At 46.9% G+C, this 27,565-nt stretch overlaps 1 protein-coding gene across 1 annotated transcript in view; it reads left to right on the top strand.

Moving 5' to 3' along the window:
• Nucleotides 1-19,959, top strand: part of MYT1 (myelin transcription factor 1) — a 33,905-nt gene extending 13,946 nt beyond the window's left edge. The window contains exons 10-21 of the mRNA XM_074157564.1: nt 2,563-2,687; nt 3,412-3,681; nt 4,387-4,541; nt 6,476-6,538; nt 6,762-6,830; nt 10,829-10,891; nt 11,472-11,555; nt 16,160-16,381; nt 16,930-17,021; nt 18,001-18,104; nt 18,219-18,362; nt 19,819-19,959. Of these exons, the coding sequence (XP_074013665.1) occupies nt 2,563-2,687; nt 3,412-3,681; nt 4,387-4,541; nt 6,476-6,538; nt 6,762-6,830; nt 10,829-10,891; nt 11,472-11,555; nt 16,160-16,381; nt 16,930-17,021; nt 18,001-18,104; nt 18,219-18,362; nt 19,819-19,959 (1,532 nt within the window). The remainder of the gene's footprint in view (nt 1-2,562; nt 2,688-3,411; nt 3,682-4,386; nt 4,542-6,475; nt 6,539-6,761; nt 6,831-10,828; nt 10,892-11,471; nt 11,556-16,159; nt 16,382-16,929; nt 17,022-18,000; nt 18,105-18,218; nt 18,363-19,818) is intronic.
• The last annotated feature ends 7,606 nt before the right edge of the window (nt 19,960-27,565 follow it).

Genomic DNA, 27,565 nt, shown 5'->3' with positions numbered 1-27,565 from the left:
GAATTTGGGGTGATGGGAAAGTCTTGGGACCAATGGGAGAGAAATGGGGATGGGGAGGCTGAGCTGGGTCCCAAGGTGTCCACATGTGGTGGAGAGAGGAGCCCATGGCTGCTGGGAAAACTTTGCTGGGGGGAGAGTCGCTTTGGTTTCGGCTTTGGGAAGAATTGCATTGAGTGGTGGGAACATTAATCTGAGCGATGTCTTTAGGTGGGATAAGTTACACAGTTGTCCTCAGTCGGTCCCCGTTGCTTTGCAGTTCATATCTATTGATCTGTCTTTCCTCATCTAGCTAAATGGATTATAGTTTTCTTCTCTTCCATCTTATATATGACCCACTCCACCCATTTGTCTTTGCTGTGCTCTGCTCTCCAGCTCTGCTACCTATCGATCACCCACCTCCTATCCCCCAGCTCTTTCCTGTCGTAGCCACCCACCTCTGCTCTGCACTGAGGACCTTGCACTGGTTCCAACACTGTGCAACGAAAATGTGGGTGAAAACGAGATGGCTAAATAAAGCCTCAGGGGCTGGGCTGTCAGGAGCAGAAGGGCAGCCAGCCCACCGCAGACTGATGTTAAACCTCCTCCTTCTCTTTAACACTAAACGTGCACCTGAAGACATCATTTTGAGGGGAAAAAAGAGAGATTTAGGAGCCCAGTTTGCAGAAGTCAGCGGCCTCAAGAGGGCTTTCTGTCTGGCTAATCCCACTTCCACAATCCTGTTTAATCCTGGTGCAGCTGCTCTCTAAAAAGTGCTCGTACTTGAAAGCATCCCGGTTGTTGCACTACAATGGAAGCGCCCTTTATTACAGTACTAAATCTGTAAAGGATCAGACAATGAAATTGGATGGAGGCCAGAGAGCACAACTGCCACTGTCATCCTGGGTTAGGGCTGATGGAAAAGTAATTTGTTTCCCAGCACAAGTGATTCTCTTGCTGAATAGATTGTGTTATTTGCAATATTAGCAAAGAATTTTCAGGGTAATTGTACTGACAAAAATAATTCCAGCAGACCCACTAGGATAATCCTTTCTATTTTTTCTCATCACTTATTTTACTAATTTGCTGATTGCGAGTCTATTAGTGGTAGGAATACTTATGAAATGGAAAAGCATCGCTGAGCCTACGGTGTGAAATTGAAATTGGCATCTCACGATCCTGGATATTGTCAGGTTGGGCTGGCAAATACCCGCACCCCGCCGCAAAGACATGGATTAAAACGGACTCGAAAACAAGCAGCCATACACAAGAATAACCATTTGGGCAAACCTCCAATGAGTTAATCAAAGCGACAAGATGAATATGATTGCCAATCATAGCAGGGAAATCTGTTCCTTTCACTGAGAACTTATTTCAAAGAGATCTTCATCCAGAGGGATTTATATTCCCCTGCATGTGTGTGCATAACTCCCATTAATGTCAATATGCATTATATACGCACACAACGAGGAAGAAAACAGTCCTCGGGAAGATTAGCATTTTATAGTGTCTTATATTACGAGTTTGTAATGGAAATAATGAAATCGCTTTGCTCTGTAGCCACATCAACCGAGGTTGACTTGCTGCTTCACCATCATCAAGCCAAAGCTTGTGAGTCTTCCCTGACGAGACTCCTACTGAAGGGGGTGGATTTTTCCCCCCAGAAAGGTTCAGAATGAAATTAATTAGGAATTTGAAGATTTTGCTAATTGATTCAGAATACAGTCCTGTGACTGAGATGATCCCTGGTTTGCACCCGCAGGAACTAATGGCTTCAGAGGGACTCTGTGTGGGTCAGGGCCCTCCTAAACAGGACCAGGTTTGAGATTAGGGAAAGTTTTATTGTAGATTAACTCTGGGAAATATTCGCTTTCATTTCATAGGGTGTAGAGAGAAATTGCACCTCCAGGATTGCACTGCTGCGTGCCGTGGCACACAGTAACAGTGCAGTGCCGTGGCCGTGTTGTGGCTGTGTAATAAATCCTGTTATTTGGGCATATTTAAATGATATGTCAGCTGTCAGAAAATCCATGTTTCACTGGTGCCATCATCAGAAGCTCGTATTTTATGGCCATGGTTTTGCTATTAATGTAATTTTTTAAATAAGTTTTCAAATGTGTTACAAGAAATCTCTCCGTAATTCAGCTCTGCAGATAAGTTATGAACAATAAAAAAAGACCTGGGGATCTTCTTTATAAAGCCTTCTCCTTTAACTGCCTCCACCAAGGGTAGCTTTAATGAAGAAAAGCACTCATGTTTTGGGGAGTTGGTGGCAGAGTCAGTTAATGAGTTAAATTTTCACACCCAGAGACCACTGCACAAGCCGCAGCCAACACTGCTCTTATTGCACATCCTGGGCAACAAAATAGCCCGTGGATTGGTAATAACCACTGTTTGCCACTGGAACGGCTACTACACCGCCTGCGTCAGACTGACTTAACCTCTCCCCACTGCCTGTGCCGGTTATACATTAGCCTTGTGTTGTTCCTTCTCTTTTTATTCCAGCCAAACCTTTTCCAAAGGCCTCTTCCCCCAGCCACAGCCCCTCCAGCAGTTACGTGAAGAGCACTTCATCTTCCTCCACAGGCTTCGACTACTCCCACGACGCCGAGGCTGCGCACATGGCCGCCACTGCCATCCTCAACCTCTCTACCCGCTGCTGGGAAATGCCGGAGAATCTCAGCACCAAGCAGCAAGAGGCCCCCGGCAAGGTGAGCCCAGCAAGCCCAGGGACCACCACCCACTCCAGCAAGCAGCGGAGTGGGTTGAAACTTGAAGTTTGGGATGGGAGAAATACCCTATTTTTTTTTTTTTTTTTTTTTTTTTACCCTTCCTTTCATTTTAATTTTTAAATATAGAGGGAATGCAGAGACTCATCACGTATTGCCCTTTTGCTCCCTGCTTTGGGTGATGCAGTTTGGAGGAGGTAGTGTTGGCTCTTAGTGTGTTATAGAGATGCATCATGGTTCAAATTACCCATCTGAGAAGAGCATCATTCCCAAGGAGAGTCTCAGGGCTGGTTTCAGTTGCTCACTGGTCTGTATCTGGTGCCATTTGAGATTCCCCAGTTGTGTCCAGCCTAACCTCCAGCAATTTTTCAGAGGAACACAGATTTTCTAGAAGTCCCATGTTGTACCCCCTGGCATTGGGCAGATGCCTTAGGTACCATGGGGCATCTTAAATGGCACTAGATGCCTGTGTTCAAGCAATTGAGTCAAAATGCCATGTTGCTGGTAGTACAGAGATGCATTTGCATGGCTTGTTTCTGAAATACTTATGAAAGAGCATCCCTTCCATTCAGTTCCCTCCAGCTGACTGTAGAGAGGATGGGACATGAATAACTTGCCCCCCGCAGTGCGAAAGACAAATGGGGGTACGATCCCCATAGGGAATGGCTGGCAGCTGCTAACGCTGGGCACGTTTCCAACCTTTCAGTCCATGGACATTGAGGTGGATGAAAACGGAACCCTGGACTTGAGTATGAACAAGCACCGCAAGCGGGAGAGCACTTTTCCCAGCAGCAGCAGCTGCAGCAGTAGTCCCAGCATGAAGTCCCCAGATGTGTCCCAGCGCCAAAACAGTACCAGTGCCACGAGCAGCACCATGACCTCCCCCCAGTCTAGCCAGACCTCCCGCCAGGATGAATGGGATGGGCCCATTGACTACACTAAACCAAACCGTCAGCGAGAAGAGGAGCCAGAAGAGGTGAGTGGTGACTCTTGACATTTAAATAACACCTCATGGAGGACTCAATGCCATGTTTGCTTACACAGTTGTCCTATTTTCCCCCCAATCCCCTACTTTGCTCTTTAAGCTTAGGAGAGAAGTATTAATTTGTCAGTGCTATCAGACATCAGGCAAGAGGCAGTGCTGTCTTGGGGTGAACGCTCTTGGTTCCATTGGGGTGGTCTTGCCAAGGAAGAACCTACCACTTGTGTTGTCCTGGGTCTGCAGTGCTTTCTTTGTTGTAAATCCTTTCAGCTCATTTGCACCAGTCATGCTCCCCAGGATGATTTATATCTGCCATTAGCAGATGCCACTAACATTAATCCTTGCAGGTGGGGGAACCCAACCATTACCTCTTGGCTGGGGTGAGCGTCCTGGCACTGGGGAGGCAGGTGCTGCTGAGGATGAGTATGGGGGGACTGCACTGATCTTCAGCCCTTCAGGACCTTGGGAGAGCCAAGTGTAAATCCCTGTACAAACAAAAAATGTTTTACACGTTTCTACTATAAAAAGGGAAAAGTACAGACTATTTGATCTCTGGTTTGGGTACTCTGAGGCTCTTGCAAAGGGCTCAGGAGCATTGGCAATGCTGCACTAACTGGGATGAACTTGGGATCCTTTCCCACCATGGCTCAGCAGCAATGACCACCACTACAACCACTTTTCCTGACTGTTTGCTTGCAGTCAGAGCCTGCTGCCCACTCTTTTGCCTCCTCGGAAGCTGATGAGCAAGAAGTGTCGGAGGAAAACTTTGAAGAACGAAAATACCCAGGGGAAGTTACTTTAACCAACTTCAAGCTTAAATTCCTCTCCAAGGACATCAAGAAAGAACTGCTCACGTAAGTCCTGCCTTCTTGTCTCTTCCTCCAAAATGTATAAAATATGTACCCAGCACAGCCAGGCTGCCAGGAGGCAACATTTATTAGCAAATACATTTTAAAAATTAGAAGTGTAGTTCCCTTTCTGGCTGTGATTGGTCTTCCTTCATCTAAGTGGTTCAAATGAAAGCTCAAAGAGAAACCCTATCCTCGTACAACTGCAGATCATTGAGGAAAAACATGTTCCCATATGGCCTTGAAACTCTGCAGTGATGAAAGGAAATTTCTGGGAAACCTCAGTGCCCTCGGGATTCACAGACATGGACATGGAAACCTCCTTCCAGGGCCTCTTTTCCCTGGTATTTTCCTGCGAGAGTGTTTCTGGCACAGTGATGGAGCCTGCCTAATCTACTGCCCCCTTGTTTTGGGACACTGGGTGATGCCATGGAGCCAAGAGCACCCAAGGGATCTCAGTATCTTCTCGATGGGGGTGTTGACCCAGAAGGCCCCTCCTTGGGAAGACAGGACTTGTTGTCTGCAAAATGTAGATCAAGGGGTCCCACCACCGTGATGTTGCAGGGCCACCAAATGCGAACTAGGGCTGCAGCAAGACTGCTGTCATGCTGCATCTTACATTGGAGAGAGATCCTAACCCAGCTCACATCTGTGTATTCATGGCATTGGGTGGGTGGAAATATAGACCCAGATCTATTCTAGTGGATGGAGCATTGCTCTGTATCCACGCTGATACCCAAACTAGTGATTAAAGTTTAGATTCTGACCCAAACGCTACAACTTGGACCTAGCTCTGATCTAATGGCATGTTGGGATCAGGCTGGAGGTCGTGATGGGGAGGTCACCCCTCCCAGGCACCCTGGCAGATCTACTGTGTGTGGGCCTGTGTGTCTGACCTTCTCGTATGTTAAACAGGGACGAGTCAGCGAGCATCGTTTTGCTGACCTTATACAATGAGGCTCGTTATTTGGCCATGCAAGCAGGAGGCTGAGGGAGCAGACGGGCAGGGAGGAGATCCGTGGGGGCAGAGCAGCAGCAGCATCTCCCCTAAATGAGCAAAGCACAGACCAGCCGCCCTAAAGGCTTTTAAAAAACCCAGCAGTGATGTGAATAGCAATTTCTGAGGCAGAGCCCTGAAGTCCTCCTGTGCTTTAATTGTATTATGAGGGTAGAGAAATTTCCTAAATGGAAACAGCCCTGGAATAAATAAATGGTGTCGTGGGCAGCCCTGAGCCTTCTCTCCCCATTTAGCATCCTTGTTCCTTCCTGGCCCCAGGGCTGTAATGAATTAGCTGTAGTTAACTCAGGAGCAGACTTGCCCGCTGTGCCTGTTGGATGCTCCGTGTCTGGGTGCAGCTCTTGGGCCATCTCCAGGTACAGATGGCAGTCGCTGTGAAGATGCTCCTCACCTCTGTCTTCTCATTGCTCTCCTGTCAGCACACGAGTGGGTACCACGTAGCAACACATCACTGCTGCTCAAACACCTTCATACCAGTGCTGGCTCTAGGGCTCCCAGAGCTTCAGGATTGCAAAAATCATCCAAATTGGCAGGACCGAGACAGTGGTGTTGATGCCTGTGCGTTCATGCCACCCATCAGGCTGCTTTAAGTCTTCCACTGCCACCAGGCCAACCAAACAACTAAGTATTTGGAACACTTTCATCACATTTGCCACAATTTTTTTTCAAATTTTTTCAAATTTTTTTCAGGATCCTTGTGATCTTTTGGGAACAAAAAAGGGAGGAAATGGAGCTGAAAGGGAAACAGCTGGTTTATTTGCATGCCAACACATAAGCACATGCTGAGGTCTGATGGAAGGAGCCGCTGTAAGGGGCAGACAGACCCCGAGGGGGGCTCAGCTGGCTGTGCGGATCCGTGGCTCTCGGGTGAATCCATTCCTTTCCAGCACTTACACTCCTTCTTGTTGTTGTTGTTGTCCAGTTGCCCAACCCCAGGCTGTGACGGCAGTGGACACATAACGGGAAACTATGCCTCTCACCGCAGGTGGGTTGACCTTTTGTTCATGGTTCGGACTCTAAAGGCAACTTTTTTTTTCTTTTAGTATATTTTTTTGACGATGTGGATAGTTTGGTTCTGTTTCCTTGTTTCCTCCCACCTTCTGTTGCCCCTCTCCCTCCCCACGCCCCAGCCCTTTTTCTTTTTCCTTTTTTTTTTTTTTTTTTTTTTTTTTTTTGCTTATCCAGATATTCCATCTCTTCTCTTTCAGCCTTTCTGGTTGTCCTCTTGCTGACAAGAGCCTCAGAAACCTCATGGCTGCCCACTCTGCTGACCTCAAGTATGTTTGCGCTCAACTTGGAACTCCTTTTTTTTTTTCTTTTTTTCCACCCTTTTTTCTCTCTTCCCCCTTCCTGCCTCCCCCTCCTCTTGCTCTGCTTTTGCTTTTCCATCCCCTCCCTTCTCCTTTCAAAGAGATGATCAAAATGCGCCTGCGAGGAGCTCCGGTGGAGCCCAGCCTCCAGCTGCCGCGTTGGGAAGAGTCAGCATCATGCAACAAGGCTTATTTTGGGGAGGGGGGATCATGGCAGTGATCAGAAATAACCTGGACCCCTGGCAGGTTTCCTCTGGGAACTGTAGAAATACGCTATTTTCTTTTTCATTTGGTGTCTTTTCCCAGGCTCTTGTTTCCCCAGTTTATGCCATAATCCTTTTCATTCAACATTTTTGTATGGCTCTCAAATAATCCCAAGCCTAGATAAAGGCACACGCTTTATTTTTGGGTAGAGACACAGCTGGGAAAATATTACCAGGACATTGGGAAAAGAAGCCAACTCTCTTGGAGAACCTGGGATGCTAATTTTAGGCTGAATTTTAGGGGTTATTTGGGACGCAGTGACAGAGGTTCCTATTAATTTCCGCAGGAGTTTGATTTGTGAGGGAATGAAAAAGGGAGGAAGCAAACGCTTGGTGAGGCCGGATCCTGAGCCAGTGGCAAAGGGCTCACAGGCACACGGATTTCTTTGTTGCCTTTTCTGCTCCTGATGGAAGGAACCACATGTTCACGTTTTCATTCAAATACCTCCCTCTGAATCCTGTTTTCAGCTTTGCTGCTGTCTTCCCAAAGCTCCTCATTTTTCACTAGCAGCTTATTCCTTACAGGAGGGTTTCCCAAATTCTCTCTTAGGGTGTCTCTCCTAAAGAAAGGTTTAATAGAAATTGTATTTAAAATAGATGGAGACACTGGGGGAGGAGGGGGGGGGACTGAACCCGCCTCCACCCAACCTACACCTTTGGGGAAAAGCTAATTGAGAATTTTTTTCAAACATCAGTTCCATAGAACCAGCCAATTTTTGGAGGCTGATTCTCCTCTGAGCTTCCTGCTTTGCTGAATCCCATTTCAGGATTATTTAGACACTGAGATATTCATAACTATAACTGAAGAGCCTCTATGGAGAGTCAAACCTCATGGGGTACTTCATATTGCAGAGGATCACCATAAAAAAAATTATGTCCTGTGTGCTGTATGCAATCAGTGACATTTGGAGCCATGTTAGGAATAGTCAAGTCAGGTGGGAGCCCCCTTTGATCACTAAGGTGGTCAGTAAAACCCCAAATCCCATTTTGGTGGCCCAGAGGCCAGCATGGGTCCAGGACTGCTCTGCACCCCACTGTGGGTGCTGGTGCCAGGAGAAGTGTTCGTTAACCACTTGCTCCTTATCACAGAGGTGAAAAAAGTAGCTGGATTAGTTGATATTAATAGAATACATTCGTGGAGGGAAAGGACTCGCATGATTAGCGCTAAGTACACTTAATCATGCATTATAGGCTATATACATTTTGAAAGTACCTCTTAAGAGAGCTTTGCTGAACTGGTGTTTCTCCAACAGCCTTAAAGAATAGCCCAGTGATCAGGCAATTAGCATTACAGATATTAAAAGCTCTCAGGAACAGTGCCCATTTCCAGTAAAGAGAAAAAGCAAACGGGATCGTCCCTGGGACCGAGCATCGAGCTGAGTCTTGCTGTGCAGCGTCCTGCTCCCCTTGGGCATCCAATGTCAGCAATTTTTACCAAAATACTACTTAAAACAGGAAACTTCTGGCCACAAAGCCTTTTAATGTCATTGCCCAAGTACTGCTTTTTTTGTTCTGTCCTGGTGAGGAGGGGAGCAGAGGAGGGAGGAAGGGAAGAGGATTTGGAGATATTACAGATAGCGCAGTCATCGCTTTTCACAACTTCAGATAAGGCCATGTCAGTGTTTCCATTATAAATTCTATTTCAGGGGTTAATATCCCTGATATAAAAAAAAAAAAAAATAGCTCCAGGCTGGAACATGCAATAAAAGGTCTCTGTCGGTATGATTTGTCTCCAGATAATTAAAAATAAAACTGAAATCACTTCTCTCCCTTTTTTAAAAGTCCTGAAAGGCAAAAGGAGTTTGGTGTTAGTGTTTTCATAATTTCATCCCGCCCTGAAGCTAGAACAACAAAGAAGTAGTTTTGCTTTCTACTTTAACAGCGCATAACAGGGAGATGTCACAGTCATCTCCTAAACCTGCAATTTCTAAATGAGTTAGAGAATTTGCACCCTCGTTGGGGTGCTGCTGGATGTGTCCCTTCTCTTACTGCACCAGACCTATGTGCATTTATGATTTCCTGGGTCTGAGCAGGCTGAGCCTTGGTCCTGACTTAGTCTCCCTGCCACTCTTCTGGGACCAGAACTTGTCCCCACCCTGGGCGAGGTGTTAATTTTTAGCCAATGGAGACCATTCAATGACCCACAAATGCCAAACCTTCCCTCAGAGCTGGTGCAATGAGGAGAATTTTGATATTTTCTAACAAAAATTGCCCATCAGTTCACTGGGATGTCCTAGAGACACATCAGTCCCTGCTCTGGTGTTGGGGTATCGACCAGTGCTACGAAACCAGGCACTGGTGGCTTTAAAGATGGGGATGGAGAAAGCGGGGACAAAGCAAAATCGTCCCTCAAAGAGAAAGGGCACTCTACAAGTTTGTGGTCATTCTGTAAGCTTTGCTCTCTCTGGCTCAGAAGCGAGAGGCTGGACATCTCCTGCTAATCCCACAGCAGCACCATGGATTTCCTCCCCCGGTCCTAATCACTTGGCTCAACTAGCCCTGGCTAATTGGCAGGCCGGCGCGCACATCCTCGGCGAGCACTCCTCGCCTCTCTTCCTTGTCCCCATGACAACTTTTATGCCCGCCACGTCACCTAACAGCATTCGGAGCAGATCTTTGTGCTCATGGTACTTTATATCCCCTCACCTTTCTTGCTTCTGCGCCCTTAATGATGCGGTGCTTAACTCGTGCCATTATCTATGCCGCCGCTCGGTAGGGCTCGCAGCCCCTGCCAGCCTTTGTGCAGGTTTGTGTGATCACACAACCCTTCTCGAGGCTTTGCTTTCAATTGTGTCCCAGAGTGCTTGATCTGTACCTTCAAACCCATGATCATGGCTGCATCTTCAAAGACCTCTTTGTAACGGCAGCGGCCGAGGACCAAGGGGCAGATTTTCCACGAAGCTCCAGAAGATGCTGGTGCAGCTGTGTGGTGACCTGCTGATCCCCAGCCCAAGGTCCCAAAGGCAGCTGTCGCCTTGCAGACGCCCCTGTCCCTTGCCCACGGTGTTAGGGAAGGAGGAGACCCAAGGTCAACCTAACTTTTTCCCTCCTATTTCTTCATTACTTTCCATCAGAGGCATCAAAGTTTTTGCACTCTGAGGACCCTCCTGAGGTGGGGTGTCTGCCCTCAGTGAGATTAGCCCTTTCCAAATCACCCAGACCTGAGCTGAGACCTTTTGTTGGGCTTCCTCTTGGTGGCCCTGGAGGAGAAAGCTTGATGGCCAAGTTGTCCAGAGTTGTAGGCTGTATTTCTGATTTCTTGTCTGTTCTTGCATCCAGCCCAATGGCCCTGGATGGCACCTGCCATTTCCTTGCATCTTCCTCAGGAAGATGGACACTGTCCTGGAGGTCTTTTTTTGGCTCCTTTGTTATCATCTCCTGAGCTATGCCCTTCACGAGGGTAGGGACAGAGGCTGGGACCCATGTCCCTCTGCTGGAGAGCACCTACCTACCACGGTCCCAACATCCCCACCTCTTCCCACAGATGTTCCTCTCCAATGCCAGCATCATGCAGCGATGCATCGACTGTGGTATCATGGATCTGACAGGCCAGACCTTGTTCTTGCGGAGAGAGAAGATGCAGAAAGAAAAACCTGCTTCTGTGTTGACAGTCCCTAAATTTCTCTTTGAAATGAGCTGTCGCAAAGCGTCGATCCCCTCCTCGCATCCCCAGGCTAATCTGAGCATCCCTTTCCTCCGCAGGTGCCCTACTCCTGGTTGTGATGGCTCTGGTCACATAACAGGAAATTATGCATCGCATAGAAGGTAAGATCTCCCTTAAATTATTTCCTCTGTAGCCTCTTTCTGTTGTGTTTTGTTTTTTTTTTTTTTTTTTCCCTGCAGTGGGCAGAGTTGTAAAGTTCTGAATAAAACATTAATGTTACTGACAACTGAAGCCTATTTTCATCTCTTTAATCTGACTTCTCTTTTTTTTTTTGATGTTTCCAGCATCTGATTAGAAGCTCCCTTCAACAGAATAAAAGACAAAGGGTCAGATTTTAGCTGATGCAATGTTCCCGTTAATAATGCTACCTATTTATGACTTCTATTATCACTTTAGAGCATTAATAGCAGAGATCTGAGCCTTCTGTTTCAACAATTCCATTAAACATCGCAGGCTGTTAGCAGATATCTTCTTATCTAGACACCATTAATTACTGTCCATCTCCCTCAATTTTTTATTATTTTTTTTTTCCTCCTGACTTCTCCTCGTGATGTGAAGCTGCAAAACGAGAGAGATCAAAAACACTGTGCGAAATTCAAGGGAAAGATGACTGAAGCGGGGGAATAGCAAATGCAGTGATTCTGCCAGTGAGACAGCCCTTTCTTCTCTTTTTAACCACAGTCTGTCAGGCTGCCCTCGTGCCAAGAAAAGTGGGATCAAGATCACCCCAACAAAGGATGACAAAGAAGACCCAGAGCTGATGAAGTAAGTCTGGAGAAAACTCCCCAGTGGACCCTTTCGCTCCATCCCCTTTGCCTCGCACAGATTTAGTCAGGGCAGCAGCATCCATCCCGCATCCCCCCTCACTGGCGCTGCTCGGAGCATCGTCTGCCCATGCTGGAGCAGGCATTGCCAAAGCTCCTCCACTGCTTTCTGGGGAATTTTTCCCCGATCCCAAAATCAGTGGTGTCATTTTGGAATTTGATTGAAAAATCAGCAGGTGGGGGAGGTAACAGTGGATTCTTTCTTATTTGTTTTTACAGATGTGAAATGTAGGCTGGTAGAGCGTGAACAGTTCCTCTCATACCTGTGCTTGACATAATGCCCGGAAAAAACACCAGTGTTGTAAAGGAGGGTAAAACCCCACAGCCAAGTGAAATGTCACAGGTTTTCGGGCAGCAATGGGCAGGCGAGGGGTGCTGGTGGCTTTGCTTAACTCCCAGGAACACAGTAGAAATATCCAACACTGAATGGGGTCAGGACCCGACAATAAGACGTTTTGTAGAGTCTTTACCATGGCTGAATATTCAGAGAGAACAGAAAAAGTCTTTCTCTGCTACCTTGGGTCGAATTTTTCAAAACAACCCAGGGGGTTTATCCTACTGGGAACAGAGATTTTAATTCCCTTAGTCTGCCTCAGGAGCTTTCATTTGCTGTGAAATCCATTTGTCCTGACTTCTAGCAAGCCCGAGCATCATGGGCTCGGCATCCAGGGCCTGATGTGAGGTTTGGGGTCTGTGTCTCAACCCCTCACGCAGCTACAGGACATCAAAGCCTTTATGGCAGGACTGGGGCCACCACTGACTCCAGCATCCTATTTTCGGTTAACTCGGAGTATCCCCAGTCTTTCTAGAGCCTGTCCGCTCACCAGCAAGTGCAGGTGGAGGTGGATAAAGAGAAACATGGAGAAACTTATCAACCCCATCCAAGAGTTTCTGGATGTCCACGAATGCTGGCATTTCTGGCCAAACCTCTTTGGCTCAGCAGACTGTCCCCAAATGCATCTTTTTTTCCCCATTTTACCCCTAGGGCTGGTCTTGCCCTTGCAGAAGAGCAGAGGGGAATACCTCCTGTACCTGGGTTTTGCCCTGGAGCAGGAGTGGGAACCAGTGGGTGTGGAAGAGCCCCACGGGGGCTGCGGGAAACAGGGATGCACCAGCCGGGGGGAAGGACCTTTAAGCGAAGGATGATATTTGAACCATCTGCTCTGTTCTTAATCCTTAGTCTACAGGAAGAAAAGCCTCCCAGTTAAATGAGCCATGTGATAATTAGCAGGAGTTAGTGGAGTTTATTAAAAATTAAGCAACCTACTCGAGAATCTGGGGGAAAAAAATCCTTTTTTGGCTCAAATACATGAAATTGCTGGTGGCGTTGTAATGCTGTGCCATTAACCCATGACACAGCGAAGGAAAGGACAAGCAGCAAATGCTGTTGTGCTGCACGTCTGCTTCTTTCACCACAGTCTGAAGCCCCTGTTGAGAGGTCATCCCTCTCCACCTTTTCCCCAGGGATACGTGTCCTGTGGGGCTGGGACACAGCTGTGGCTTTGCTCATCCATTTGGGGCTGGGACCAGTTGGGGATGTGCCAAGGGGCTCCCCCAGTGTGGTTTCTCTGCAAAGAGATTGCTTCCCAGTGCAAGGAGAAAGGGGGTTTATACGGCTGGTTTGTTCTGGTGCAGCTGGTGCTGGTACAAGAATGAGGGACGAGCAGAATGATGGTCCCCCCCATGGCATCCTCACCAGGGCTTGGGGCTCTCCTTGTCCACCCTGTTGTGGTTTAACCCCAGATGGCAACTAGAACTGTACAGCTGCTTGCTCACCCCCTCCTTGTTTCTCCCCCAAGAAGGGTGCAGGGAAGGGGGAAAAAAAACAAGGAGGGGAAAGGGAGAAAAAAAACCTGGTGGGTTGAGATAAAGGCAGTTTAATAGAAACAATAACAGAAAAGGAAAAATAACAATAATGCTAACAATAATGGCACAGGTCACTCTCACCTCCTGGTGAATTGGGACTGTCCCAAGAAGTGATTGTGGACTCGCACCCCCCACTAACCCCTGTTTATATATGGAGCATGATGTTTATGGTACAGGATACTTCATTGGCCATTCTGTCCTTCTGTCTATGCTTCTATGGAAAGCTGGAAAAAGTCCTTGAGTAGTGTAAACATCACTTAGCAACAACTAAAACCAATAGGTCTTATTGATATTCCTTTCACAGCAATCCCTAGAAAGAAAATTAACTCTTTCTCAGCTGAAACAAGGACATGCCCTAACGGTACAAACGCTGGGACACTAAAGTGGCAAGAAATTGGGTTGGAGCATCACCAGAGCTGGGATTTTCTGACTCCCAGAAAGCAGATGCCGTCCACCCCCGGCCTTGATGTGGTGGCTTGTGGTGGCTCTGCTGGTCCCTCAGCAGCGGGATGGTGGGCAGGGAGCAGGCAGTGCTGGGTGTGAGGGTCTCTGTGGCATGAGGAGGCGAAGGCAGCACGGGCAGCAGCCCCCGCTCCTCCAGTATGGTCAGTTGGAGCAGGAGCTCCTCTGGGATATGCAAAACAACATGGTACAGTGGTCCCATGGCTGCCACCATCCTTCCCCCAGCTCTTGGCGAGCTCGTGTCCTGGTTCCCACACCAAGGTGTGCCTGGGGCAGGTTTGCATTAAGCTTTGGCTCTAAATCCCTCCTCCCTCTGCACCCAGCACTGCTTGGAACCCGGCCGAGTTTTGCACATCACCACCGAGGAGAAAGTCATTTAGTCCCTGTTGTTTTTGCTGTTCATCCTTTGAGTAATTTGCTACAGACGTGATTGAACAGATCACCTCAACCTTCAGCCCAGCTCTGGCATAAAACGGAAGCATCCGCGGCTGCCTAATTGATCAAAAGCTACTGGTGCTTCCGTTAAATAAAAATAATTAAAAAAAAAAAAATATTTAAAAAATGTCCAAGCCAGCCGTTTTGCACAATAAGGCTCTGGTTTATTTTTTAACAATGAAAATGTAATGAAAGTTAAATTAACAGCGTAAAATATGTAATGGCTGGGCCGTAACGGCTGCATGCTAAATGCTGGGGTTTTTCTCTTTCTCTCTCGCTCTTTTCCACCCCCCCCTCCTTTTCCTCCTGAGGATTCAGTAATTTGCTCGTGATCATATAAAAGCAATGATGTTATGAATTTACTGAGGATCCTGCTGGCAGGGATATTATAAGTGAATTGTGCTGCATTTGCAGCTGATTAAAATCGAGATCAGCATTTTTCAAATTATCTTGGGAAAAGGCTGGGTGTACAGCTCCCCCCTTCTGCTGTCATCTCCCTTTTGTACGAAATATAAACAATCAGGGTAATCATTTCTGCGCTGAAACGCAGCTTGTGATTTTTCAGGCGCAGCTCAGCGCCTATTTTGCTGGGGAAACTCAAAGTCCTGAACTGCTTTCAAGCCGAGGACACGGGGGTCGTTTTGACCGTTTCTTATCTATTTCCACCTCCCCTTTTTTAAGAGCAACCTCCCTCGAGTAATAAACTTTTAGCTGTATTTATAATTGACTGGCATCTTTAAACAAATGCAAACCACAGCAGAAACCTTAATAGATACACCGGATTCTGTCAAAGGGCTGGATTTAGTGAGCAGTCCATTGGCGGGGAGTTTGCGAGTGCGGAGGAGAAAGGTGCCTTTAGAGGCAATCATCCTCCTGGCAATTAGTGCAAGTCGTGTCAGCACTTCCAGGACGCCCCTCGCAGCTCCTGTGTGCTTTAAACCGGCCATAAATGGCGGCAGAAGCACAGGGGTGGGAGGGCTCGTGCGCTGCCTTGATGGTAATTCCCACTTTTATCCCCTTGCAAGCGCGGGTTGAGCCGTGGGATGTGAAACCAGCAGGAGGAGGAGGCAAGCGAGGTCGTGCTGTGGCTGCAGGCTGAGTGGTGCCCCAGGGTTGGTTTGTCCTGTCTGATGGAGTACAGGCTCAGAAACCCCTCGAACACCCTCCTTGCAGGAGAAGGTTTGAGCTTCTCGGTGCACAGGTTGCAGCCTGATCAGCTCCTGGGTCAGGGGTTGGTTCATGGGGAAGGGTTGTGTCCCCATGGGCATGGAGTGCTCCTCGGTCACGTTGACCCTTGTTGACCTAGACCATACCGGTGTAAAGTAATAAAGTTGATGACCGCAGGTTCCTTGGCAGTAACACCAGGCAGAGCTGGCTGGAAAACACATGGTGGTTTGGTGTGAGTGTGTAAGCCTTGGTTCACATCGGGTTCCAAAGTCAGGCAGCCCAACCTGTCGTCTGTGCCCTCAGTCAGGTACCAAACACAGTTACGGACACCACTGAAACCTGCTTTTGCTGCAAGTGTGAGCATGATGTGGCCTCTCCAGTCTTTCCCTCTTGCAGGATTTCCCTTGGTTCTTTTGGCTCTGTTGAAGGGGCAGTCACAGCTCTTAATCCCCCATCTGCTGTTTCCATCGATGAAGCACCTACCACATAAGGTCCAGATGACATCCCCAAATGCGAACGCTTGCTTCCCAGGCTTCCTCATTCCTGCTTATCCCTAATTTCCTTACGTCCCTCTTAATTCCCATGCTGTAATTTTTGGTTATTCCCTGTGCCCAGGTGTCCGGTTCCTGGCTGCGTTGGGCTTGGACACATCAGTGGCAAATACGCCTCTCACCGGAGCGCGTCAGGGTGCCCCCTCGCAGCCCGCAGGCAGAAGGAAGGGTCACTCAACGGCTCCTCATTTTCCTGGAAGTCCTTGAAGAACGAAGGCCCGACCTGCCCAACCCCGGGTTGTGACGGCTCCGGCCACGCCAATGGGAGCTTCCTCACTCACAGAAGGTAAATCACAGGGTTGAAATCGTCGTGAGCGTGACAAAATTGCCGTGGAGTAACCTACCTACCTGTAGATGCTGCTTGAGCATGGTTCAGCTCTTCATGCAGGGCTCAGTAGCTGGTGCTTCTGATGCTGAACTTCAGTCAGGTTGCTCCAAGGTTGATGTTTTTTTACGGAATAAAACATGTACTTGTTTTAATACTGCAACAATGAGATGTGGATTGGGCAAAATCATGAAAATTCCTTCCATGAACAAGCCGGAACAGCACTTCGGTGCCCAAACCAGGGATTTGATGCCCTACCAGCCAGACTCGTGCCCTTTCTTTTAGGAAACAATGTGTTTTTTAATCTTTGCTCAGAGAAAATTGCTCTCACTTTATAAATGGGGAGGTTTGTGGCATTATTCATAAAGCAATTTCCTCTGTACCATAAAAAGCTTTTAGAAGAACTGTCTCGCAGCATGAACTCCACCAAACGGTACGTGCTCTTGTTGGGAACATAAGCACATATAAATGCCTAGAGTTTATGAAAGCCATTTTTACTTGCTTTTCAGTTTGTCAGGGTGTCCAAGAGCTACTTTTGCTGGGAAGAAAGGCAAACTCTCAGGGGATGAAATTCTCAACACAAAGTTCAAGACCAGCGATGGTAAGGATTTTCACTCCTTTTGCCTTGCAGGTGTGGCAGGGTACTGAGCCCGTACATCTTTTTCTTTGCAGACTGGGGCGGGGGGGGCGGGTTTCAACAACTGGAACCTGGCCACAGATTTGTGAGGATATCATGTGCTATGAACACTCGTTTCTTGGGTTTCAGTGGTGTTGGGTTTCCTTGGTACCGGCACCACTCTCTGAGTGACACGCTGTGACGGAGCAGGTGAAACGATAAAGAAGGAATTTCCATAGTGAAATTCCAGGAAAAAAAAACCAAAAAAAAGCTGAAATTTAGTTTGTTTGTGATTTTTTTTTTTTTTTTTTTTTCAAATATTCACTCCATTTTTAAAAATCCCTTGCAATCATTCAGCAATTTTTCACCTATTCAGGGCTTTTAATCCTGAGATATTTCTGGATCTGGAATTTTGTTGGCGATGGCACTTTGCATTTCCAGTGCTATTACTGAGGTTTCTGTGGTATTTGACAAGGTTCAGGCGTTTAACTTGAATACTTATATAGTTTGGAATCTATAAATACCTGCACTCTTCTAGAAATATTACTTTATTTTATGAACCTCGTAATTTTCAACCAGGGCATGCATTAGTTTTTTTAAATGGCGTCTTCCCAAACTCAGGACTGGAGAGAACGACCTGAGTTTTCAGGGCAATGAACTCCTCAGGGTGCGGGGATGTGCTGGACTCCCACTGCTACGCTGTCGTTGGCTTTTGCATTTACATATTGACCTATAAAGTATCATTGAACCCTGATGCTAAAAAGTGTTACTAAAGAAAAAAAAAATAATTATAGAAACCCAAATAGGTGAGAGGTGCATCCTGTTTAGAGGCTGTAAAAGCAAAGGTGAGGACTTTGTGAGTGGTAATGTCTACCCAACAGGGCAGGCTCAGCAGAAAGCCCAACATTTTTGCCCAACATTCCCGCGAGCCTTTGCTGACTGCCCTCGACCTTCTCTCCTGCAGTTCTGGAGAACGATGAAGAGATCAAGCAGCTGAACAAGGAGATCAGTGAACTGAATGAGTCCAACTCGGAGATGGAAGCGGCCATGGTGAAACTGCAGTCGCAGGTTTGTGTGCTCAGAGGTGCATCCAGACCCACGGAGGGATGGCCAAGCCCCTTGCATGGTGGTGGGTGCTGTTGCGTGAGGGTTGGTAACCCTGCTGTGCTCCTTGCTCTGCAGATCTCCACCATGGAGAAGAACCTGAAGAACATTGAGGAGGAAAACAAAATCATAGAGGAGCAAAATGAAGCCCTGTTCCTGGAGCTCTCAGGGTTGAGCCAGGCTCTAATCCAAAGTCTTGCCAATATCCGCCTTCCGCACATGGTAAGAAAACTGTGATGCTTGCCCCAGCTGGCATGATTGAGGGAGCTGTGCCAAACCCAATTCCCGATAAGGCTTACGTACAATTAAAGAGTGGGAGAATTTCTCTCCATACACCTACGTGTCCTTTATAAGATCAGTACTTTTGCTTTATCTCTGAAGCTTGCATTATATCTCCCTTTTGTTGTCATTTTCTGCTGATCTCCCTTTGTATCTATTGTTCTGTCTCATTACATCTGGGAGCATTATCACAAAATAGGAAACTTTATCAAGGGCACCCAGTGCCTTTTAGCCTAAGACAGCACAAGCAGAGATCAGGAGGGATTGGATTTCAACGTCAGAAAGATCTTACAGCTCCTATTATAATGCAGGTAGTTTCAATTCAGTTCTGAATAGCTGGCAGCCAAAGAATAGCATTCTTAAAGAGAGTGTATTTTGTTTAATTTAACAAGGTCTAACAGCCCACAGCATGTTACCATAGAGTTACTGCAAAATGAAAAGACTGCATTAAAATAGTAAAACCACAAAAGGCTATTAATTACCTTCTCTCTATTCCCAGGAATGTAATTACTGTTGTCAAAACCAGGTGTGTGGAGGGAGGGGCTGGTGTTGTTGGGGAAAGCTGTCCTCTTACAACTCATAAGGACCATCGCAATGATCAGAGGAATGAGCTTTTGATTTATTTTTTGTGCCACCGTTTTTTTTTTTTTGGGGGGGTGGGGGCAATCCTTTTCATTGGGGTTTGTATTTAAATTCAGGCTGGTTGGAGAGAAGCCATCCTCCAGCAGAGCAGTTTTGGATAGTATTCACCCAGCTGCCTAACTGGCAGAAAACCGCTCGCTGAGGGCTTTTCTGTAAAGTATTTGACACATAAAGGTCAAATAAACTGTTCAGCAAATATTTTTTCAAGGTTTCAGGCAACTCCAATTAAATAATGCCCATGAGAATTGTACGCTCATTTTATTCCTGTTCTTTTTCTTCCTTCTCCCTTTCTTTTTTTTTCCCATTAACTCCAAGTTAGATAGTTGCAAGGTTTCCTCGGCAAAAGCCCTACCGCAGCAGTGGCGTGATGGTGTGGGCAGACACGAGCCCAGGGTGACCGGGCTCCTGTCCTAACTTTGCCTTTGATCCCCTCCGTGATGCTTCAGCAGTCCTTCCTCTCGTCCTCCAGCCCTTCATTTCCATGGTCTAATTCAGCCTCCGGCCTGTCAAACCGCCTGCACACACTTAACCTGATGCTGTTAATAATTCCACGGGGCCAATGCATAAAATTAAGGACCCGGTGAAGATCTGGCAGGATCAGGGGTCGCACGATGAGATTAATACATACAGCACCACGCACAAAAAGGATCCAGCATGGAGACCTTTGGCTGTTGGTACACGCACACATGATTAATTGCAAAGAGACCTCTTTCTGCTCTGCTACTAACACTTTTATTTGGCTTTTTTTTGGCTGCAGGAGCCAATTAGTGAGCAGAACTTCGATGCATATGTGAACACGCTGACCGACATGTACACCAACCAGGAGTGCTACCAGAACCCGGAGAACAAGGACCTGCTGGAGAGCATCAAGCAAGCCGTCAAGGGCATCCAGGTTTAGTGCCGCGGGACGGAGACGAGCAAGAGAACAGACTGTAAGATGGAACTTTCCCTCCAAGTATTCAGGTTTACAAGTTAGAAAACTTGTTTAATGAATGAAAAAAAGAAAAAAAAAAAAAAAAAAAAGGACCAAAACGTAACCAAGAGGCCATTTCTGAGATGTGGAACTGATCGAACTCAATGTTCTCGTTTACTTAACTTTGGACCTTCTTGAGAAAAGTGGGATTTTTCTACCCGGACCACGAGGTAGATGAGGATGGAAGGTTAAATTCTCCAGTAGGCTGTGGGGCTTGTGTAGCTGGTGAAGAGCAGGCACCTTTCCTGAGCTGCCATGCTCTTGCAGAGTTGATCCAAGGGTTAAAATTTTACAAGAACAGGGTCTTGTCTGATCCAAGACTAGCGTATGACTGGCTTAAACCCTCATGTTGTCTATGGTCGTATGTCCAGATCACCTACTCACACATGAATTATGTTCTGTGTTGCTACAAGTGCTGGAGCTGCAAGCTACCTGTAAATCTGAACCTGTGCTGGGCCTCCCAACCCCAAGGTGTTCAGATATCCACTGGGCATGGGAACTCTGAAGTATTATAAAGTAGCTTATTTTTATTTTCTGAAAGAAATCTGAAGAGCAGTTCTGGATCTCCAGTGGAAAGCGCAATGGAAAAAAGGTTCTCAGGGAAGCTTTTGGAGTTTGCAACTACAGTATTCCTTTGTCTGTCTTAAATATGAGAATAGCTATTATGAATAGGCCAATACCAGATGTTTCATACAGAAGAATTCTTCGATGTGTCATGGTCCGGTGTATATGATTTTTTGGAAGCCTGTTTGATGACAGTTCTGGTTCTTTTCATTATTGTGATCATCCTTACAGTGGCGCAGTACTGCCAGTCCAGAGATCATACATCAATGCCAGAGAACGTTTGAGATTGCGATGAACAAAAAAAAAAAAAAAAAAGAAACAAAGAAAAAAAGAGAAACAAAAACCAACAAAAAAAGAGATGTTAATTGATGGCCAGCAAAGTGCTTACCTACCACGAATCAGTAGTTGATTTCTTACAGGTATCCACAGGGCAATGGGTAATTTTTGGTTTGGTGTTCTACATTTTGCGCAAAATCACAGCGCAAGCGTTATTCTGGGGAAAAAAAAAAAGGGGGGGGGGGGAAGAAAAAAAAGAGTATTCAGGTATTGGGTATTCTTCCAAAGAAGCATTTTCTAAGCAGCTCGGTTCATGCAGCCCACTGTGCACTTAAAGAACAACTCTATGAATGTCTTTACAACGCTGCTCTGCAGCACCCGCTCCATCGCACGCGGAGCCGGCTGTCACCCCGTGGGTTCACTCCCGTCCGGAGCTCACTGTCCCCAACTCGTTGTCCCCAGCTCACTGTCCCCCTGATGCAAACTCTTGGGAAATAGAGGGGGACAACCCTCCCCTGAGGGCTCCCAGCTTGGGGAGCATCCACATCCTGCATCCCGCATCCCTCCCGGCGGTGGGGCAGGCAGAGCTGGGGAGAATTTTGCTGACCCATACTAAAGGTGAGACACTGTGGGGTCGTGTTGAGCCAAATCCTGCAGATATTTAGGGCAGAATGTAATTAGAAGTCAGTAGAAAGCTTCCCATTAATGGCATTGGCCACTGGATGTGGCCTTGAAGCTCACGAGCATCTTGACTCGTGTCGGTTCCCCCGTTGAGTTCAAGAGGGCGGTTGGCGTTGGGAGGGTTTGCTCACAGACTTCAGTGTTTGCAGGATCAGACTCCAGGAGTTCACTTAATTTAGAACCCATTCCAAGTGCAAAAAAATACAAAAGAAAGGGGAAAAAAAAATACTAATAATTTGAGGTGTTAAAAACACAATGTTCTTAACATGTAAATAGAGTCCAAATTGATTGTGACTGCAATTCAGTTAGTATTTAAAAGTAGAGAAATTGCACTTCCTGGAAGAAAGAGAGGAAAAAAAAAAAGTAGTTAGTTTAATTATCCTGTAAATTATTTAATTTTGGCAAGATGTATGTAATTTATATTTACAACACCTTATGTTAACTTTTTGCTATTTATTTAACTTTTTTATTTATTAATTTTATACTTATTTTAAACTGGACACCGCACCATAGAAAAGAAGATAAAAGAAGCAAAAAAAGTTAAAAATTAAAACTTTTGACCATAAAAAAATGATACTCCAAAAAAAGAAAAAAAAAGAAAAAACCCCTATCTACAACTCCTACTTGTAATTTTGATGCAACCAAGTTATTTTTTATATATTTTGTTATTTATTCTTTTAACGATGGGAATTTTTTTAAAGATATTTTATAACTGAGACATTTTGATAATTTTTTGGTTTGTTTTTTTGTGGGGGCAGGGGCACCGGGGGGAAGAGAGAACTTTTTCAGTTTTTCTTTTCTTTTTCATTCATATTGTTTCAGGCACTGATAACAGGAAATGAAAATTCTGTATTTATTATTTATTTAATATTTAAGTCGGGAAAAAAAAAAAATGAACTGTGCTCTTGTTGTATATTTATTTTGTCGTTTGTGTGTCGGTTATGTGATGACTGAGTACTTGTTTATGTGAAGGAATACTGTTAATATTTAAATAATAAAGAGTCACATTGAAAGTTATAGCAGGCTACATGTTATTCTGTGAAAACGAATACTGTGATCTACTTTCCTCAGGAAATGTATTTTGCAGACAGAACTTCCTTATGTAATGGCAGGGTTATTTCGTAATAAAACCCAGTTCTGTTTGTGACTTTAGTTCCTATGGTCTTTCTTCGAGCTGCTGCCAACGTCCCCCACGGGTCCCTCATGGGCTTTGTCCTTGTTCCTGCACTGTGGAGGGTCAGCGTGTCCCCCCCTCAGAGCTGCGGCCAGGGACTGCCCACCCCAAACCTGGCTCTACCCACCAACTAATTTGGGGGATATAGGAACAATTTAGGTTTGGTATCTCTGAAGGCTTGCAAGAAAAAGGAGCTGTCACCATCCGTCCAAGTGGGTGCTTAAAGTCCTGCTACTCATAGAATGGTTTGGGTTGGAAGGCACCTTAAAGATCATCCAGTTCCAGCCCCCCTGCCCTGGGCAGGGACACCTCCCACCAGACCAGGTTGCTCAAAGCCCCATCCAACCTGGCCTTGAACCCCTCCAGGGTGGGGTATCCGCAGCTTCTCTGGGCAACCTGGGCCAGTGTCTCACCACCCTCACAGGAACGAATTTCTTCCTAATATCTAATCTAAATCTCCCCTTTTTCAGTTTAAAACCATTCCTGGTCATCCTATCACTTCCCTCCCTGATCAAGAGTCCCTCCCATGATGAGGAGACTCAAAAGTCCAAGTGAAGGTATGTGTTTATTTACTTGGTTGCTGGAGCCCCTTCCCAAGGCAGGAGGGCTGCAGTCCTCCAGGCAGGGGTCACATCCTGCACCCCCAGCACTCAGCATCCCCTGGGATCTCACGGCTTCATGCTCCCGCAGGTGGTGTCCGAGCAGAGGAGATGCCATCGGGAGCAGTGCAGGAGATGCCAGCCCTTGGACGGGACACAGAGATAGATGCTTTTCCCTCCTGGATTTCCAAAAAAATCGTCACCAAATTGGCCTCTGAGGTTCAGGTGAAATTCTGGGAGATGGCTTGTCTTTGTCAACAAGATTTCCTCACTTATATCTGCCTGACTGTGATGTTCACAGATTCACCTTCCTGGAAAAAAATGGAGCTTTTTCACTGGCAAGAGAGCTTATGTTTTGAAGCGGTGGCAATGAAGAGAATTTCTCACCGGTCTCTGTGGCGGAGATGTCACTTCTGAAGGCACCGAAATTCAGTTTGGCTTTGCTGTAGCTGTAACTTCCCAGGTGAAATCAGGTAAATCACATTAAGGCCATTCGGAGCTGAGTGAGTTGGATCAAATGGGAATTTCAGGCAAGTCCATCACCAAGAAATTCAATTCTTTGATTAACTGAGCTGAACTTTCCTGACCGTCCCCGTGCAGAGGCACAAGCGCTGTTGGGTTAAGACAGGAGGTGGTGGCTGCGCTGCAAGGACATGAGGGTGAAAGGCAGAGCAAAATGGAGCCAAAGGGGTAAGAACTGTAGCCAGAAAAAAATGGAGGAAAGTTTTGGGTAGAAAGATTTCTTAAAGCCTTTCCTCAAGCACGTACACGGCCATGGGTATTCACTGGAACGTTTTCCTGTCTTCATTGGGTGTCTGCAAGCTGAACTGGGGCAGGTCCACTGGACAGGCTCATGGGGATGGTGCAGGAGAGGAGGTCCCTCCTGGAGAATTGGCAGTAGATGCTCTTGCTTCGTGCTGGTGGGTTTCCAGGGCCGGCTTTGCTGGACACAGCTTAGAGCTGATGGGGTTTTGTCACCTCTGCGAAGGGCTGCAGATCTTCAAAGGAGAAAATCAGGGGGAGTCAAGCAATGGTTCACCTAAATTGGCTGGCACGTTGTTTTTCTGAAGGGCACGTAATTGTTTTATGGGGAGTTTCGCTAGACTTTGCACCACCGAGCGGTTCCTTGTGCCAATATTTGATTATGATGACAGAGCTAATAGACATGCTCACTTGTCCTTTCTTAACGAATTGGCTGCGCTGCATAATAGAGCGGTTAGATTTGTGTTAAACTGCAGCTTTGGGAGCCATCACTGTGAGATGTTATCTTCTCTGAACTGGCGTCCTTTATCGCAGGGAAGGGAATTGAATCGGTTTAAGACGGTACACTGCCAGTTTATAGGTGTGCTTAGGAGGGCTCTTAAGCTTCCTCCAACACGCGTAGGGTGGAAGCTGAACAGCAGAGGAGAGCGAGTCTTTTGCTTCAAGGATGCAAAGGAAAAGATACTTGTCAGCGTATGCTTGTTTCTAAACATGTCGATAAATCATTGACCAACCAGAGTGTCATTTGGCCTCACTGATGCCACTGTTAATTGTTAAAAGCTGCTAACAACCCATCCCTCCATTCTCCTGCTTGAGTGGTACCTTCCACTTGTCAACCTTTACCCAGCTTCTCCAAGTGAGCCACAGGCTCCGGCGATGGCTTTTAGGTGTGTGCAGGAAAGGGCTTCTTTCCCAGCCTCATGCATTTTTTTTCTGATTTTTGTTCCATGCCTTGTCTCAAGGCTCGGTCCATCTCACCCTGGTCCCACAACCAAGGTGTCCCTTGGGTCCCTTGTGGTCCTTTGGACCACATAGCTGGGTGGTCAGGAAGGAGTTGTCTCATTTTCCATCATGTTACTGGGGAGAGAAGGCAACTTTCTTCTTCAAAGCTGTCATTTGGCATCAAATCACCCCCCCATTGGTCCCCGGGAAGACGAAGTTGAAGCTGGGGAGCAATGGGGTGGGCTGGAGATGACACTGCAGCCAACGGGGCAGCCCCCTGGCTGGAAACTGCTCTCCTCTCAACCAGCACCAAGCACGGCTTGGCTGGATTAAAGGCTCTGGCCCGCACTTGTTAACACACTCACTTCTCCTACACTTTTATGAGAAGATATATCCTGAAACGACCTTCCGCATTGTACAGAAGGGCTCATGGGATTGAGGCTGTAGGAAAGCACGCGGATGATGTATCCTTCAGACAAATAGCTCTCGTTATTCCAGATGCCTTCATCCCCTTCTTTCAGTGGGATGAATAAATCACCAATTGTTGTAAAACCGCTAGTATCAGATTTAAAGACATTTTCGACCCTGTCAAAAAGGAAGTATAACAACCATTAAAGCCTGCTTTCATTTATATAACTGCAATGCTCTTTTGTTTGGATGTCAGTGACTACCTGAGATGATCTGAAGAAACACGACCCATGAAGGGATAGAGCAAGGACGTGCTCTGCCTGAGCTCCAGGACTAGCATGAAGGGCTGGACCACCCCAGGAGAACCGGTCCACGCTAAGGTATGATGTCTGACCCCACAGCACGGTGGCCATGGTTAACTCTGGGATGCTGTTATTGAACCCAAAACTTTTCCTGGCCTCTTCCTTCTTCACAACAAGTCCCAGAGTCCACCCGAACTAAGCAAGAGACAATGGCCAAATGGTTTGGACTCACACAGGGGCAAAATGGGCCTTAGCACCACAAGGGAGTTGGTTTTGGCCTGAAGCTCATCGAGCCCAAGATCAAGGATCAGCCCCTCAGGTTTTGCCGTTTGCCAGAGGACTCCTTCTCAGCTTTCAACATTTAATAATCCAGCCCAACCATGCTGAGGCTGTTTATCAATTAAATAACATAAATCCACAAGCTAGATTAATAAACAGTCTAGTCTGTCTAGAGCAGTCTACGGGGTGGAGAGATAAAACTGTAAAATATTTATTACCAGCTTGGGGATGAAGTCATTAATTTAATAACTACCCATTGCTTTGCTTCTTACAGTTGTTAGCAGTCTGAAGGTTACAGAAGATTAGGTGGGAAACTTACTGCCTCCCTGCTGAGAGGAGCCTTTCCCATGAAAGCCAGAGCCCAGCTCCCATCTGTCACCCCATTACGTTTGGAGGTGGTGAATATATTACCATGCCGCTTACCCAAATCAAACAAAACAAAAATTTCTGCTGGCCACATGGCAACCCTCCGCGAAATTTAATGAGGACGCTGCCCTTTGTGCACGGGGCCATTTTCAACAGCTGGAGAGATGAAGGCAGGAGGATCTTTGTCGGTGCTCGCTGGTTGCTCACAACATGGATCCCACAACGAGCCTGGTCCCAGCAGCATCACGAGGGCAGGTGCCTTTGGGGGCTGATGCTTCAGCTGCCTCTTGTCCTGAGAGGTCGGGAGCGTTGTCACAGCCTCCCTCCTCTGTGATTTCTCAGTGGGTCTTCATGTTTTCATGAGAGGGAACATGGGTATTAGCTCAGTCCCCGCTGTGATCTGATATTGGGGAGCATCCAGGACTTAGATATACGCATCCTCTTTATAGTGATTATGGATGGAGTCCCCTGATGAGCGTGCTCCCCCGCTGACAACCGCAATTTGCAGCGATGCTGCAGCAGAAGTCATCGGGGCGGAGGAGTGAGGGAGGGTGTCTGTGCGCCCTTGGCATATTTTGTCACGGGTTTCATCCAGGGACAGCAAAGAGCTGTCATCCAAATGAGGTGCACAGGGGATAGGGTTTGAGCAGGAGGGTGTGTGTGGTGTGGGACATGTGCCCCCCGCCAGCTCCTGCTGATGAGGGGCCGAGACACTGCTAATCCTCCCTGACAACTGCACTGACAGCAAAGGTAATCGAATTGCCTAAATAATTTAATCGAATCTTTAGTCTGCTTTGTAAAATAAATAAAACAAAAACGGGCACATACTGTGAGCACGGGACACAGACCACAGCACAAATGAATATATGGGTGCAGTCACCCAGCCCTGCTGGGGGACACAGCTCCAGCAGCACTTAGTGCCTGTCCCTGTTCTTGAGGAGGGCAGGAGAATCAGCTCGGAAAGCATTGAAAGCTGCTCTGTGGCTCCTGGAGAGCTCTGTCCCGATGGAGCCACAGCTTCCCATACTCCCCGTTCAGCCACCAGCCTTGGAAAAGCCCCTTTGGCCATGGGCATCCCTGGTCCTCCTAAAACCTCAGAGGGCAGCATGGACCTGGCAGAGCAGAAATGAGTGGGAGCCCTAAGCAGGTGCCTTGAGGAAGGAGAGACAGTGGCCAGC

The sequence above is a fragment of the Numenius arquata genome, chromosome 12, assembly GCF_964106895.1.
Source record: "Numenius arquata chromosome 12, bNumArq3.hap1.1, whole genome shotgun sequence".
In the NCBI taxonomy this organism is placed as follows: Eukaryota; Metazoa; Chordata; class Aves; order Charadriiformes; family Scolopacidae; genus Numenius; species Numenius arquata.
The sequence above is the reverse complement of the archived record's forward strand: the minus strand, read 5'-3'. Positions and strand labels throughout refer to the sequence as shown.